Here is a 15,967-nt window from a genome sequence, read left to right as displayed (position 1 = left end):
CAGAAGCAGCTGGCTGGCTGGATCTCTCCTGGCTACTTTCTTCTCCTCTTATTCCTCGTGACCTACAGCTAAGGACGTTTTTCACACTGCAGACCCATGGCAAAGACCCTCATAATCTTGTTAAGGGCTGGCATACTTGACTTGCAATGCAGAATCCTGCATTTGTCTCCTCAGGGAAATAAACACTTTTAAAGAGGCTTTGGACTTCTAAAATGACTTAAACAAATCCAATGGCCACACTAGTAATAAGTGAATCAGTTTTCTACTTCTCACAAAAATGTCTACAGTGAGGAATTTGGATTTTATGTGCCCTTATACAAACTCATCTACGGCTTTATTTTTTTATTGCTCACATGTTCTCAAGGGAAGGCAATTTCTCTTTCAAGCAGCAGTGACTTTAGTAAGTCAAAGCATCCAATTGCTAGAGGAGGGTTTACTTTACCTCTGATCATTGAAACCCCGCTGTGGAATACAATCTGTTTTCAGAAGAGCAAAGAGGTGAAGGACAAAAACAAACGGCAATTACTCTGAGACTGTGAAGAGCTTGGAGACTGGTATTCTCTCGCATCTGAATTAGGGTAAGAAAATATGCTGGTCAAAATGTTGCCAAGGAAAACACTCTATCACTGAGCACGCTGAAATTTGTCCTGCTGTCATCTAGAATACTAAGTTGTAATATAATAGTATGTAATATTGGTATTTATGGCTGCTTTTTAAGAAAGATTGCACCAATTTGTTAACTTGGCTTTAGGATAGACATTAGGCAATGACATGATAATATATTCACAGTTTGCACCAATAACTATAATTCCATTATTTTATGACTAAAAACTTTCTTACTCCTCTCAATCCCTTGCCATACCAGCGAAATGAGCTTCTGAACTTCCCCCTTGACTATCTCCTTGAAAAATAACTGCTTTTCAATCTGAAGTCATGCAACGCCTTTCTTAGGGATTCCACCAGTCCAAAATATAACACATTTAGTACATGTATTTGAAGCACCAAGAGAAATAAACCACAGTAATTTGGACTATCAACGTTGCCAGAGAAGCTCTGTCTTTAGCATTGGCAAAAGAGCTGGCCGTGCAATGCTTTTATATACACAGCAACTCTGCCACAAGGAACCGGTCATTTACCCAGATACATTTCAGGTTTTCCAACGGGTATGCTATAATACTTTCTGAGATTACTAAATAATCAGAGCAGGCTTGAAGATAAACCTTTAAGATCATGTGTGGCAAAATATTGCGCAAATGACAAGGGGCAGAAAAAAACACACCAACCCTCATTAACTTTCAATCACCTTGTAAACATACATTATACTGAGCAACCTCAAACTCTTCATGCTTTTTTCCAAAATTTTCAAATACAGAAATGGGAATTCCAATAATAACGGGAATATTATTTGGGATTATTTACAAATTTATTTATTATTTAGAAATACAATCTATATTTATGTAGAAATAGAACCCCTTCTTGTGACATTTAGTGATTAAAAATAGCCACAATCAACCAACCAAACATAAACGCGTTTGAAATCTAGTACCTTTTTGCTGTAAAACAGGAAAGTAATCTCTCTTTATAGGAAGTTAAATGCAGGAGCTACTCTGTGGCCTTCCCTAGTTCTGAGAGCGTGACACACAAGTCCAGGCTTGCTTAAAACACAAGGTGCTTTAACGTAACGTGGTTTCTCAAGGTCAGGAGGAGGAGTTTATTTCTGAACCCTTTGTCTCAATAGCGGTGTCGTGCAACATGAAATAGCACCACCACATATCAGCAGGTTCTGAATTTCTTTTGAAATGCAAAGACCTGCCAATGAATCTGCTTCTCAGAAGCTTAATATATTGTTTTCACTTGCATCTTCTTTATTGTCGCTCTCTTATACCCATACTTCAATAGCACACAGCATCTTTCCTTTATTGAGAGCTGCAGTTAATCAGCTGGTTCCATAAAGCCCCACATAAATTCTGTTTTATGAATTCTTTGTCACAAGAAAGTAGCCAAACGCCTTGTGCCCCAAGACTCAGCAGGAACACATCACCTTTGTACAGCCTTGCAAAGCTGGGATGGAAATTACAGCAGCCCAAGAACAGAAACTCCTCAATCACCTTCGCTCTGGTAGAGTTGGTAATGAAAAAATAGAACCTAGCGATGTTTAACAGACAGGTCTTAAAAAAGACAGCGAGAAAAAGAAAGAGAGAAAGCAAATCAGTCTGGGTACATGAGTGGATAGGCGTTTGCAAGGTTGCCTTTGCAACAGAAGAATCTTGACAGTGTGAAATGCTGCCATGAGCTCACATTTTCCAAATCTCTTTGAAGTAGCAGATGTCTTTCCCCCTTCCTCAAATTCCTCATTCGTTTTACACCCTAAACTATTGGGCTAAAAAAAAAGTCTATAAAAATACGCACAAAAATATCCTCTTTTTGATGTAATGCATACTGAAAGAATTGCCTTAATTTATCCTATCATTTAAATACCAGTATCAGGCTAAAGTCAATGTGTGTTGTCAATAGTGCTGTGGCATTAACTTTTAGGAGACGGGACTTTTTACTTTGTTTTTGTACCAAGCACAAAGAAGTCAGCAAGGGGAGCGGTTTAGCTCTAGACTGAGGCAGAGAAAAACTCACTCTCTCTCCTATCTCAGCTTGAAATCATTTCCGATGAACATCGCTGACCCAAATTTATAAAAGACTCCAGACGAGGTCTTACCAATGCCCCGTAAAGTATTATCAATATTTCTGGAAATGCCTTTCCTGCCATGCCTGAGGGCTACAGAAGTATTTTCACAGCTCGGAGCTGCTCGTAGTTATTCTGTGACCAGTTAGCACACTAAGGTCATTTTCTCCTTTAGACATTTCTAACCAAAGAGCACTTAGATTAAAGCAGATGTTCATATTATTAGACCCCAAGTGTATAATTACACACTTTGTGCTAATGAACTTCTTCCCATTTCTATTGCTCCAGTTCTCAAGGACATCCAATTGAAAATACAAAAAGGAACTTTTTAAAAGAAATGTGAAATACCGTCCAGTGTTTTTTGCAATCAACTTGACACCTTTTCATAAAAACGTAAACTGAACAGATAACACTTCCTCCCACTTGCTTCTTTATTGAAAAATCTATTTTAATTATTCATTGCCTTCTGGATAACAGCATTCACAAATGCAGTTACTGTATACGCTATATAGCAGTCACCATATGTCTTTCCTCCTCATACAGTCAGAAAAATCAAAACACTTAAAAATGCTACTACCTAATAAAACCAAACTGTTCTTTAAAAACGCTCATCTACTTTTTTGGTTGAGAATTTCTTGTTTGCTTATGGGATTTTACTAAATTGAGGAAAGGGGTTCATATATAAGCTTCAGTGAACAATCTTAAATGTACAAGGTGAAGACTGGTATGAAAGATTAGTTATTTAAAACATCCAGAACAATAGTGTTCATATGTAAAATGAAAGGGCAGCACGATGCATACTTTGTAACACTGTTCAGTTTTGTGCTTTTGACAATTTCCCTCAAATTAATTCTCCACTGCCCACCAACAGTGCAATTAGAGATAAGGTGCTTCATCTACGAGAGGCTTCTTCCAATGCTCCTCCAGCCCAGCAGGCTCAGAAGGACGGACTGGGAACAAGGGAAGGCTTTGCCGTGTTACCCAGACCAAACTCACTGCGCTCTGGAACTGCAGGATCTCCCCTTTTCTGGATGGTATCGGCTAGAAATAAACACTGGGTTTGATGCAAAGAAAACTCAAGGTCTGTAAATCTTCCCCGTGACTTCACTATTTTTCAGGCCATGAAGCTCTTACCAGGAAAACTGCTATACGGTACCTTGGCACTGAGACTTCTGGAGACAAAAGTTGTTTCTGTTGTTTCCTGGGTTTCATTTTGACTGAACACATCTCAAGAGGAAGCTAATTAATCCCTTTGTGAAAAACACGCAACAGAATGAGGCACCTTCTACATATAACTATTTTCTTAACCACATCTGAATATTGTACCATAATGTTAATAAAAGATGTATTACGCTTGAGAAATACTGAGGCATTCCTGTTTCACAGTGAGATATTACAGAGATCAACAGCCATGTACCATAAATGTTTGGAAAATCATGTTTTAGGCAAAGGGGTATATATGTTTTTTTTTAAATATACTTTACAATCCCAAAGGAAAACTAATTTTGGTTGTCTCAACTAAAATGCTCAGGGAACCGTGTTTTTCAAAAGATCTTTTCCCTTCTATTTTTTTTGCATCTTAAACTCTCCAAGAATATTTGCAACCCTTTCAAGAACTGGAAGTCTAAACATGAATTTCAATTGAGAAGGATCACCGAGGCATTTGTAACGTGCAACTCGCTGCCTGAAATGACTATGACGTGATTTTATTTTACCCAGTTTCCATTTTTGCTGTTGATGGGGATTGCCTGATAAGTACTTGCTGTTATAGACCATACTTACAATTTAGACAATAAAAGAATCCGCCTGTTGTCTGTGCCTGATAATTCCTAGGCCCTGACTATCGTTGTCAACAAATGGAGAAACAGGACATGACGATACGTAAAATTACCTTCAGAGAAGCAAGATAGAGCAAGAATATAGCAATATCATTGTATAAAGTATATTCTCATAAAGGAAACAAAACTTTTCTTCTATAAATATACCCTTCTAAACAATTATTCACGAAATTCTGTCTCACTTAGTGGAACACAATATTAGAAAATTGTCATAACAACAAAGTTGGAAAACCATCATACAGTAAACAGATTGCTTGGACATAAGCCTAGCCGCTTTCTGTGTTACTATTAGCCAGAAATATTATAAAGGCATGTCTGAACGCTTGTAGGGGACTAAGGCTTTGTAATTCAGCTCCAAATACAGATCTGACTGTCCAAGCTAGTCCCCAGGAGGTCTCCAGAGAAGCTGGACACCTGCAGGGAAGGTTAAATAGCAATTTTGAGTGACCAACCCCAGTCTTCTGAGCTTGAGCCCGTATCTGAAAAATTAACTGAATACGTACATGTATGTTCTAACATTTGGGACAGAAAGATCCCACGCTGGTTGTCTGGAAGCTTCTCTAATAATGACATTAATTTTTTGTGTTGCAGGGTATTTTAGTAAGCGTTTTCTCCGTGGATGATGGACTCTTGTCTGACAGAGATGGACTAAAGCCAAATCATTCAGATTTTAATAACTCACAAATGCAGATCCTGATTCTCATTCTAGTCCATCTCTAAAGAGAGACGTCTACTTTACAGGAAGCAGATAACATTATTTTTTTGATTTACACACAGTCCATTAACCTGAATTACAAAAAACTGCAATTCTTCAGAGGAAAATGAATATACAGATCTCCCTGTTGGGACAGTGAAAGCTATAGAATATGTAAGCCTATGTATTTGGAACAAGGTGGTAATACCTCAAACACCATCTCCCTTCTTCTACACTAACAAATAGGAAATTAGAAACAGAAAAAGTCACAACTAATTTGACACAATGCTGAGAAGTGCATAGAAAGTAACAAACTCTCTGGAATAATCAATTAGGCTCTAGTCTATATTAATTTATACCATTACAGACCCAGAATAACTTTACCAAAGGCCACTGGCTCAACATCATTGATAGAACTTTTCCAGATTTATACTGCAGTAACCAAAGATTGCATTTAGTACTTAAGATACCAAGGGAAAAAAACCCAACTAAGCAGAAAAAGATGTATTTGAAATTTCAAAAGTCTTATTTTTATCTGTATTCTATTGAAAAGGTTTGTATTTTTTTCCTCACACTAGAGATGTTTTAGCTTAACGCTGCAGTGATAAGCACTATAATTTATTTCACTGTCAGGTTTCTGGGGATTTTACAAACTTTTTCTTGTATTAAATGTTAGGGAGATATCCCCCCCAAATGCAAAAATCAATATCCATGAGAAAAACCTATATGAAACCAGTCTTAATTTATTTTTGTTTATGATGAGAGAGATTTTAGTGCTCTAATTAACATTATCAGCGGACAAACACCTGCTGTTCCTAGATGGTATTTCTATTAACACAGTGTGCCACTTCAGTCGTTTTCTGTTGCCAATCCAAAATCAAATTACTCCTTGTCTGAAAATTATTGTTATTTGTTGGCGCTAAGTGTTTACTATGTGTGTCATTTTCTAACCTCTTCTTTATGGTTAAAAAAAAAAAATAATCAATAGCCATTGTAACATTTTATTTAATAAGTGTTTATGAAACTCTGATTACCATTGAGCTGTCTTAAGTATACTCTTATTGTGTTTTGTGGGTTTATACACCCTGGTGGCATTTATATCCTTTGCATATCAAACTGGGAAGCTGTCTGAGTCGTCCGCAGGGCCAGTGACACAGGTTATGCCCATACTGCCCTCGGGAGCTGCGCCCACTTCAGATTTGGGTTTGCTGAGTTGGGTGCCTCAACCATGGAACTCTAGGACCACCTCTCTCCTCTCTAGCTGACACCAGCCGTGCAACTGCTGAGCTTCGGGCTTGCCAGGTACCCCGCGGTGCTGAGCACGTCCCTGCAAGGCAGCCACCTCCAGCGCTGCCCCAACTCATGCTCCACAATGGAGCAGACCTTGCCTGGCTGCAACTCTGCAGCCTCCATGTTGAATGTGACGTGACGATCCACAGCTACTGGCTGTACGGTTGAGATCCACCAAATCAATTTGTTTATAGTAGTCCCATTTTAGGTGGTGACCACTCCTGGGGAAGGGATGAAACCCACATAGCCACTGATCAGCCTGGGGTAACAGTACAGCTCTAACAGCTCATGAAAACGTAAGGACTTGCCTCAGCCACAGAGAGCTGCCAGAGAAGTAGCACAGCCTTAAAAGTTTTCTTTCATAGGATTTAAAAAGGATTTTAAAAAAAAAAATCCTACTGTTTTTAATATAATTACACCACGACACAGTTATTTTTATGCAGTTCCTGTCTCCCGCTGCCGTCTGGGATTAGTCTTTATTTAGCAATGATGAAGAGTTATGTCTCATGTCCTGGTTCAACCTCAAAAAATTATGACAGAAATTCTGGCTTAATGTTATTCTATCGGCACGCTACCTTGTTAAAGAGATGCATCTAGTAAAGTGCAAATCCTGCTGACAGTGATGTTGCTACTACAGTCAACATCGTTTCAGCAAGTACCTGAAAGAAGCAAAGTGAACAACATGCTGCTTCTAGTGCTGCCTTTTCCTCCTTTCTGTCACTTTTGCCTCTAAAGCTGAAGTTGTCTGTTATATTTGGGAGCCTGCTATAATTTGATGAAATCCAAGGAAGATCACGCTGAAGAAGTGACAGTTAGTCGATGGATGGTATCGTCCCTAACTTGTTATCTGTCTGGGGTCTGCTATGATCAATGCTTCTGTGCTGACTTCCAAAACCTTAGAGCCAGACCAAAATGCGAAACAGCTTCTACAGGGGACAATCCTTTCTCCTTTTCAAGTTCATGTCAAAGCAGGCGTCACATACACACCCGAGTGCTTTCTGTGTATAATTCTTGAAAATACAAAAAATATTTAAATTTATACTCTGATTAAAAAGCATTCAAGTATCATAGGTTCAAACCTGAATTTACTCCTCAAGCCTAACACAGCTTTTTGAGCAGGCAATTCTCCTGCACAACACAGCCGTGATGGAAAACGCAGCAGTCTGAAAATATGCATTTCATTTCTGCTGTATAAATACTTTACACATATAATTCAAAACGTCAGTATGTGCAGAATGAATGGTGGTGACAAATCCAATAGTATTTGCTCAAACTGGAAACTGATTTTTGATATGATGATGCAATCTCTTTATATTTTTTCTTTGTGAAGGTTTGAGCCCTTCAACTATACCATTATGACCGTTCACACACACATCCTAAAATATGATGCTCACATATTTGTGAAAAAGAAATTTAGAATTGTTTTGTCATTTGTAAACTTTACATTTCACATTACGTGTTGGTTAATTATACAGTCACAGTCAGTCGTATTTGGGAACAGGAAAAATACCACATGAATTCTATAAATAGCTAAAGGCCTTGTCTTACAAACATCGATATCCTTAAATGTGTTCAGATTACCTCACTCACCAAAGACAACGGGGACTTACTCAAGCGGTAACTTCTGAGTACACGTGTTTGCAGTGACAAGACTCAACTCGCAGCACAGGTTGTTTTATTAATTGATAATTCAGTCATTTACTTTTTTTGTATTTCAAACAATGAAAACAGCCAAGAACGTAGTACCTTTCTCCCATTTCTGTTTCTGGCAAGACTAATGTCTTTTGTTTATTGATGGATACATTCTACGTTCTTTAGTTTCTTTTTTTCCAATAGTTTTTTTGCCAACTTTGGAACGTAGAAACCAAGTCTTAACTTTTCCTCAAAAAAAGGAATATTAAAAGCTGTCTAAACTGAGAGGGAAGACCATTCTGGGAGGTGAATCAGTGAATCCTGGTGCATGCAACCGCTATAGAAGCTGGTGACCCTTTCCACCTCCAAAGTAGATATATCAGCTGGTTTTGGAACAGAATGGGGCAATACTTTGCATACAAGGTTATATTGTGCCTTGTCCTTCCACATTCTTGTTGTTTTCATGAAAATATTTAAAAGGAAGCCTTAAAAATTAATTTGGCTTCTGCGTTGATCTACATGATTCAAGATACCTCCTTGCCTTCTTCAGGGAAGTACCATACTTTTAAAGTGTGATAACTACTAACCATAAGGCCTGACAACATTTGTCCTAATTTACTAGCAAAAACCTAGAAGATTCTGTAAGTGATTTGTCTGCAAGGGTTTTGCAGTACCTGAAACTGTTCTGCATGATGACTTGTTAATTGTACGCCCTGGAAATTCCTTCCACCTCGCTTCTGCAATACAGCGAAGTCATTACAAAAATTGTGGATGTTTTTGAGGTTAAATTACGTTGATTAAAGATGTTTCACTGAATTTGGAGGGGAGCAGTAACTACTATTAATCACCTCACTATATGTAGCTAGCCTAGAAATCAATGCAAAGAAGGTGTATGATTTGATGGGAACGTAAGTGATATAATTTCAGAGTGATATAAATAGCAGCAGTTTTAATGTTTCCCATTCAGCATCATCTATTGCTCAGCTGCAAATGTTTCAAGATGATCAGATTTTCAAAATGGATCAGAAAAAACATTGTATGTACTGAACACATGGAAGACTTCCTACCCAGGTAGGGAGTTACAAACACCAACCTTTGCTAAGCAATCCTTCGTTGTTGGTGGACGCGGTTAAGTATTGACCACACAATCACATCAGTGTTTCCTTCAGCAAAGAGCTGGGCCCAGTGACCTCTCCACCACATCCTCTTCTACCATCTTTCCAAGCTACAGTAAAAGGACTTCCAATTAATGGGTCCTTCCTGAGCTATTCCAAGGCTGCTCTGTATGAGTCTTGATAGAACATACCTCCTTCACAGACATAGCAGAAGATACCAGAGTGATGTGGCGTAGGAATATAAAAAACACATCAGGAAAAACTAGCATGTGTATATCAATCCATCAACGTGTCCTCATTCACATTATTAGCTTTTTCGATCTATTCCTTTTCAGCATGTGAGAACATTTTATTCATGTAGGTCTCAGATTGCGCATTCGATTTAACATAACACTCCTACAAAAATACAAGTTTTCCCACGACATACGCCTACTTCTCACTTTCTTTAATCAAATACTAATTCGGTGCAGCCACTTCACTACTCACAGACGATATCTAGCAGAAATGAAAAAAATTAATTTTTTGTTCTTTTAGGAAAGGAATAATAAAGACTGACCTGCTTGTGTGAAAGTTTCCAGGTAAAATAACACTAATAATTATTATTTACACATATTAAGTAACTCAGATTTACTTAGGTACAGTCATTTCATCATGTAACAAATTAAAAGACCGAATTGCAGTATTCATACAGAAAATTTTGGAGCAAAAATATCAGATCCTGAATAGTTAAGAGATAAAAATCCTACTCCTTAGTACTGAAGTCCAGAGAAGGAGCATGTCAGTGTCTGGAACACACATCACTGTGTTCCACATCCTTCTATCTGTCCTGCACTGAAAGTTACTCTTTGGTTTGAACAAACATAATTTCTCCTCTGTAATACAGGAGAGTCTGAGACTCAAATAAGTCATTTAAAAATCTACCTGGAAATTCAGTGTCAGAGGAAGTCTTTTTTTCAAAGCTAAAGACAGAAAAGGAAAAAATTTCCTGGCAAATCAAACTCAGGAACCAATTTCAACACAACCATGTTCATGACTCATACTTCATCTTCATAAACTTTAAAATGATGTACTGTACAGTCATGAAAACTTGTGAATAGTGATTTGAAACGGAAATATTTGCTGAAAGTAGATTTCAAAGGAAAGACTTAGTTACGAGACTTTAAATTCTTTTAGTTGTCAGTCATTCAGGCACAAAAGCGATACAACTCATTTGGGAAACAAGATTGTGATTTCTCCAAATGAACTTCACGCACTGAGTGCTCTTTTTATAAAGGAATGGAACATTAGACCTTCTCATCCATCACCCCCGGATAGGGCTGGTAGTTAAATGCCACAGTTCATATCCCAAACTCTACCTAAACAAGGCAGATTCTTGATTGAGCTTGCCAAGACCTATTCCTGTAACTTAAAAATGTTCTTTTGGTTCCCTTTCGAAATTTAAACACTCAGTATAAGTGAATATATTTCCTTCTGCCTATTGACCCCACGTTTCCCTTATCAAGATGACAGCGTTTCCTTAGAAGTTGCCTTGGGCACTTCTGCAAGGTCAAAAAGACACAATACACAGATAGGGATAAACCTACTTTGAATTACTGCATCCATTCATGCTCCAGTGGCTCTGCAAGCCTCATGGCAACGAATCAAGACTGGTACGTTGGGAGTCTAGCACTCAACTTAGAAAACACAAAAAGGAGGTATGGTCAGAAAGAGCCCTGAGATGCTGTTAAACATTTACCATCCAGCCTGAGCCGCTGCACTGCAAACACACGCAGCAAACAGGAGACACACAGGTATGGGAGAAGCCGGCAGAACCACGTTATTGCAACTGTGAATTCACATTTGCCAAGAGATGCCCCAGTCGCTGTGCAATGTTGTTTTTGACAGGACACACTGCACATTCAAGGGAAAAATCTCTTCCCTTGCCAGTAGGCTCTGAAGAACCAAAACTGGTTGTTTCTCTTCTGATGTCCTTTGTTTATTGAGGGGTTTTAGAAGCTTCAGCTAGTGCCAGAATAAGGTACACTTAATAAGAACTCTAGTTAATATTGCAGAGCTTTTGGAAGGAGGTACCTGAAAACCACCATCAGACAGGACTTTGTGTCTAACTTCTGTCAGGTGCCACTAAGTGAGTTACCAGTCCTTTTCTTCTGTTGAAATTATAGCCTTATTTATTTTATAGTATTAGATAAAGGGACATATACACTCTGAAATGGCAGCTAACCTCAGGGTAGATTACGGCTCAACCTTTGTCTCTGGGTATCCAAGTTGAAAATCAGTGGTTATCATGGAAGCATATTGTAAAGCTGGGATACTGCTGTGAATAATGAAGCATATAAAGTGTTTTGATAAACCAAAGGAATCTAAATGAGCCTCAAAAAGAAAAGAGAGAAAGCGTTAGGGCTTGTCGTCTTTTCCAAAATCTCCCATTAGTACCCTCACAGAGTCCAGTTTTCTAGCTCTCAGACTCTGACTCAACAACTGCATTAAGAAAATGAAGAACACGATCCTGCCACGTCTTCAAAGATTTAACTTTATGGTAGAAAGATTATATTGTTGTTACTGACGTTAAAGATAATCATTCTGGTATAGTTTTCTTTTGCTAGCATTTGTGTTATTTTATTAACGTCTCCATAATACCAGTTAGCACTCTAAAAGGGAATTCCAATTTTTAACATGATTATTAGTCTTGATTTTCATCCTCAAAGCAGAGATGCTTTGGAAGGAGCCTGGGGAGGAGGAAGGAGTACGACACAGACACTGCAGTCAATTGTTACCTCTGAGCACATACACTTAGATTGCTTTTCTTTGATGCTGCTGCCAATTTTATACACAAGCGTATAAAAAAAGGTCATGACATTTAGAATTACAGTGCTCTGGAAAATTAAATGTTCCTTTACATTTTTAATTTCTGAAAGTAATTTATTATGGAATAATATTTGAATATGATTGAATGAATGTGTAAAGATTAATGCGAACTGTCTTCAAATTGGAAGTTCACAACCGCAGACATTTAACCTTGTTGCATAACAGGCATAAAAAAGTTTATGTGGTAGCTCCAAGAGCCACATTTCCATTTTGCTGGAAGCATTTGCACTGTAATTCTCCTTAGTATTTTTCCACTGACATGTCTGTATGTTGTATGAGGTTTAGCATTTTCCACTGAAGATTATGCCGTATTTGAATGGATTTCACAAAACTGGCAACTAAATAAGGAGCAGAAACCGAGTCCCAACTGTCTATGTAATTCTTTTATACAAATTTTTATATGAGAAAACAAACTACTGATTTTTATACCAATTCAGCAATATTAATGATACCATAGTACTATACAAGAAAAATAAAACAAATTTTTGTGAAGACTAGAGGAACCACTAAGTTACCAAGTAACCAAAACGCTAGTCAGAAGCTCCAGACTGAGAGGTCTGGAGATTTGGTGAAGAGGAGACCACGCCAGCGCTGCCCTGACCAGGCTTCAGGGCCCTGCCACCCTCTGCCACGTGATGGCCTTGTCCATCTCACACGCGTCACCTCAGGTACTAGTCAGGGCTTATTGCTCCAAAGCCAGGTGACACTACTTGTTGAGCAAATAAAGGAATCTTACTTTTTTATGAAATGTTTTGTGGTCAGCAATTAGAGTTCATAACTCTCCCATAAAGCTGAGGAAAGCTGGCAGGCTTCCAGGCTGTAAAGGGCAGACGCACGCAATACCGAATCCCTCTTCAGATGCTGCTAAAATTGCACCTGGGTAAAATTTACACTAGTATATAGAATTTACTCATGTTTTCTAATGGAAACTCCTGGGAGTTCTTCATTAGAAGACTAACAAACTCCAAAATATTCAGCGTGAGACTCCATTACAGGCAGCGGGCCAACTGAAGAGACAATGTCTGAAGAAAAGAGACCGAGGAGGGTAAGGTCAAGGAAGCCTTCAACTGGGATGTTATTGCCACATTCAAAGATCCAGAAGGAAGTTAAAGATAAAGCAAGTTAGAAAGCTCCTTTGCTATTGATTATTTGCTTCTAAATACCAAATTCTTTTGTGGGCAATTTCAGCACCTAACCCCAGAAAGAAACAGTGATAAAACAAAACACTATGCTGCTATTATTTTTTTTGCATATACATATCATAGAATCATAGAATGGTTCCAGTTAGAAAGGACCTTAAAGACCATCCAGTGCCACCCCCTGCCCTGGGCAGGGACACCTCCCACCAGCCCAGGTTGCTCCATGCTCCGTCCAACCTGGCCTTGAACCCCTCCAGGGATGGGGCAGCCACAGCTTCTCTGGGCAACCTGTTCCAGTGCTTCACCACCCTCACAGTAGAAAATTTCTTCCTAATCTCTAATCTAAATCTCCCCTCTTTCAGTTTAAAACTGTTACCCCTCATCCTATTGCTCCCCTCCCTGATAAAGAGTCCCTCCCCATCTTTTCTGTAGACCCCCTTTAGGTACAGGAATACCTAAAGGGGTATTATACATATATATGATATATGTATAGATAATACATATATATGCATATATACACAATCTCTCCTGCTTATTACGCTATAACCAGGCTCAGGAGCAGTTTCTTTGCATACACTTGATGCAGGAGATGACACACTACTGTCTTCAGCGTTTTGGATGTTTCCATACGGACCTGGCAATGGTATCCCTTATTTCCCAGGTGACTGCGCCCCTCCAAGGGGGCACAGCACTCTCTTCCTGCCACAATGAAGATGGCAGAATTGAGGCATTTAATATCCTTGTCCCCGGGGGCAATGGCAGGAGTACTGTGAGCTCAAGTTTGGCCTCTTGAAGAAGCCTTTAGGAAAGTTGCTCTGCAGATCTCCCAATCCATTAAATTAATGCTTTGTTGGCTGGAGTTTAAGTTTTGAGTCAAGCAAAACAAAAGCCTGGGCTTCAGAATACATATACCCTGTCAAATTGCTTTTATCAAGATAAGTGTTATTAGAATCTTTTTTCTCCTGTGTGAATGAAATTTTAAGCTTAAAATGTCACTGAAGATTTATTAATCTGACACTCTTTCTGATAAGGGCAACAAAGAGGGCATATAGGGAGCAGCTTATGAGAAGGAAAGTATATGTTTGTGCCTGCCTACAAGAAATAGAAAATATGAATACAGCAATTTATCAGTGGGTATACTATAACCAAAAGATTCAAGCCTCATAAAGCAGTATTACAGTTATATGTTGATTTCAGAAACTTGCCATCTAAAATACTTCATTTAAGTTTGCTAGCAATACAGAAAAACGTCTGTGATTTGCAAAAAATGGAATAAATGTGAATTTTCAAAACCTAGGCTGGAGAATCCCTTCTTGTTCTAGAAAGCAGATGGAGGCCTAATGTGAAAGCTGGTGCTGTGCTAGAGGATGCAGCAGCAGAGCACCACCAGCAGGCTCATCTGGGCCTGGACAAACCAGAGGACCTGTTCTTTAAACTTTTTCCCCCTGTTTCTGTGCCTGCTACTGTCAGAATGTGTCCACAGTGGGGAGGAGGAAGAGCGAAGAGAGGTTCTCAAATATTTTTGGGTCAAACAGACCATTGTTAAAGCCTCACATTTTTTATACTCCGTGTGGTGCACAAGGCAAATAAACACATTTCACTACTTAACGTGACCAAATCACCCCGTTGGCTTTGTGAGCCCAGCAGCGGCGAGCGAGCTCACCCCCTCAGCACTCCTCCGAAGAGAGGGGAGCCAACGCTGTACTTACAAATAGGCTCATATTTGCTTTGCCACAGATGCTCACGCCAGCACACACATCTCCTTATTCTCGTTCCAAGAAACCACAAGCAACAACTCTTTTCCCTTCCAAAGGGCTTTCCCCATAACAGGGTGGAAACTCTTAGACAGCGCCTGGCTGCGGCACTCGCCCTGCTGCTGGACTTTGGCTTTTACTCTCTTTTGCAAGAAGGAATTCCCTTTGGGTGAGGTCAGGCCGAGACAGCTTGTGCCTACTGCTGTGGAAAAGAGCCGGGGGAGTGCATCGGCGCACCAGGCTTACAGACCCAAACAGAGAACTCACCGGAGAGCTGGCGGGGAAAATGGCCATTTGTGCTGAGATGTCAACCTTCAGTTTTATATAACATCATTTGCTACGAGTTTGGTGTTGAAACAATTTCATATGTAAATACAGATATGTATATATATTTATTTGACTTGTAATTATACCATTAATACCAATAAAAACAGAAATGATAATTCAGATCCCATGTATTACATATGTGTGACTTTAAATGACTTCTTTGTTAACACACAGGCTACTTATTTTTTTTTAATGAATCACCAAGTAGTATTTTCTTCTTTTCTATCTTCTTTTATGGTGATTCAATATCTTCATTCAAAATATTTTCCCTCAAAAATGAGAATCATTACCCAGAACTCAGTTTTCCTATGAGACTCTATCAAGTGGGTGTTAGTTTTGCAGCAGTTAAGGTGTTGGAAATCACTACATGTTTAGAAAAGGATTCATTGTACCTTAGCTTTTTCTCAAAAAGCGTTACATATAAAATCTAGTTAAGAAATGTCTTTCTCGAAGTTTTCTGAGAACAGGAACCAATTAATCTGCTATAATTCCATTAACAGCTCAACTCACCAGTCTTCTCCGTCTTGTGTTTTGAAGTTTCAGGTCCCGGAAGGCAGGGGCAGGGCCCTTCGCATCGAGCTGTGATGGTTTTGCCAGAAGTACACGCATGAAACTCCAACTTGCACTGGAATCATA

General features: G+C 39.0%; 1 protein-coding gene across 1 annotated transcript in view; it reads right to left on the bottom strand.

The window, feature by feature from the left end:
* SPOCK1 (SPARC (osteonectin), cwcv and kazal like domains proteoglycan 1) overlaps positions 1–15,967 on the bottom strand; it is a 309,178-nt gene that overhangs the window by 48,304 nt on the left and 244,907 nt on the right. The window contains exon 6 of the mRNA XM_074604578.1: positions 15,842–15,956. Coding sequence (XP_074460679.1) covers positions 15,842–15,956 — 115 coding nt within the window. The remainder of the gene's footprint in view (positions 1–15,841; positions 15,957–15,967) is intronic.

This window comes from Larus michahellis, chromosome 11, assembly GCF_964199755.1.
Source record: "Larus michahellis chromosome 11, bLarMic1.1, whole genome shotgun sequence".
Lineage (NCBI taxonomy): Eukaryota > Metazoa > Chordata > Aves > Charadriiformes > Laridae > Larus > Larus michahellis.
Note: the sequence above shows the minus strand (reverse complement) of the source record. Positions and strands in the feature narration are given on the sequence as shown.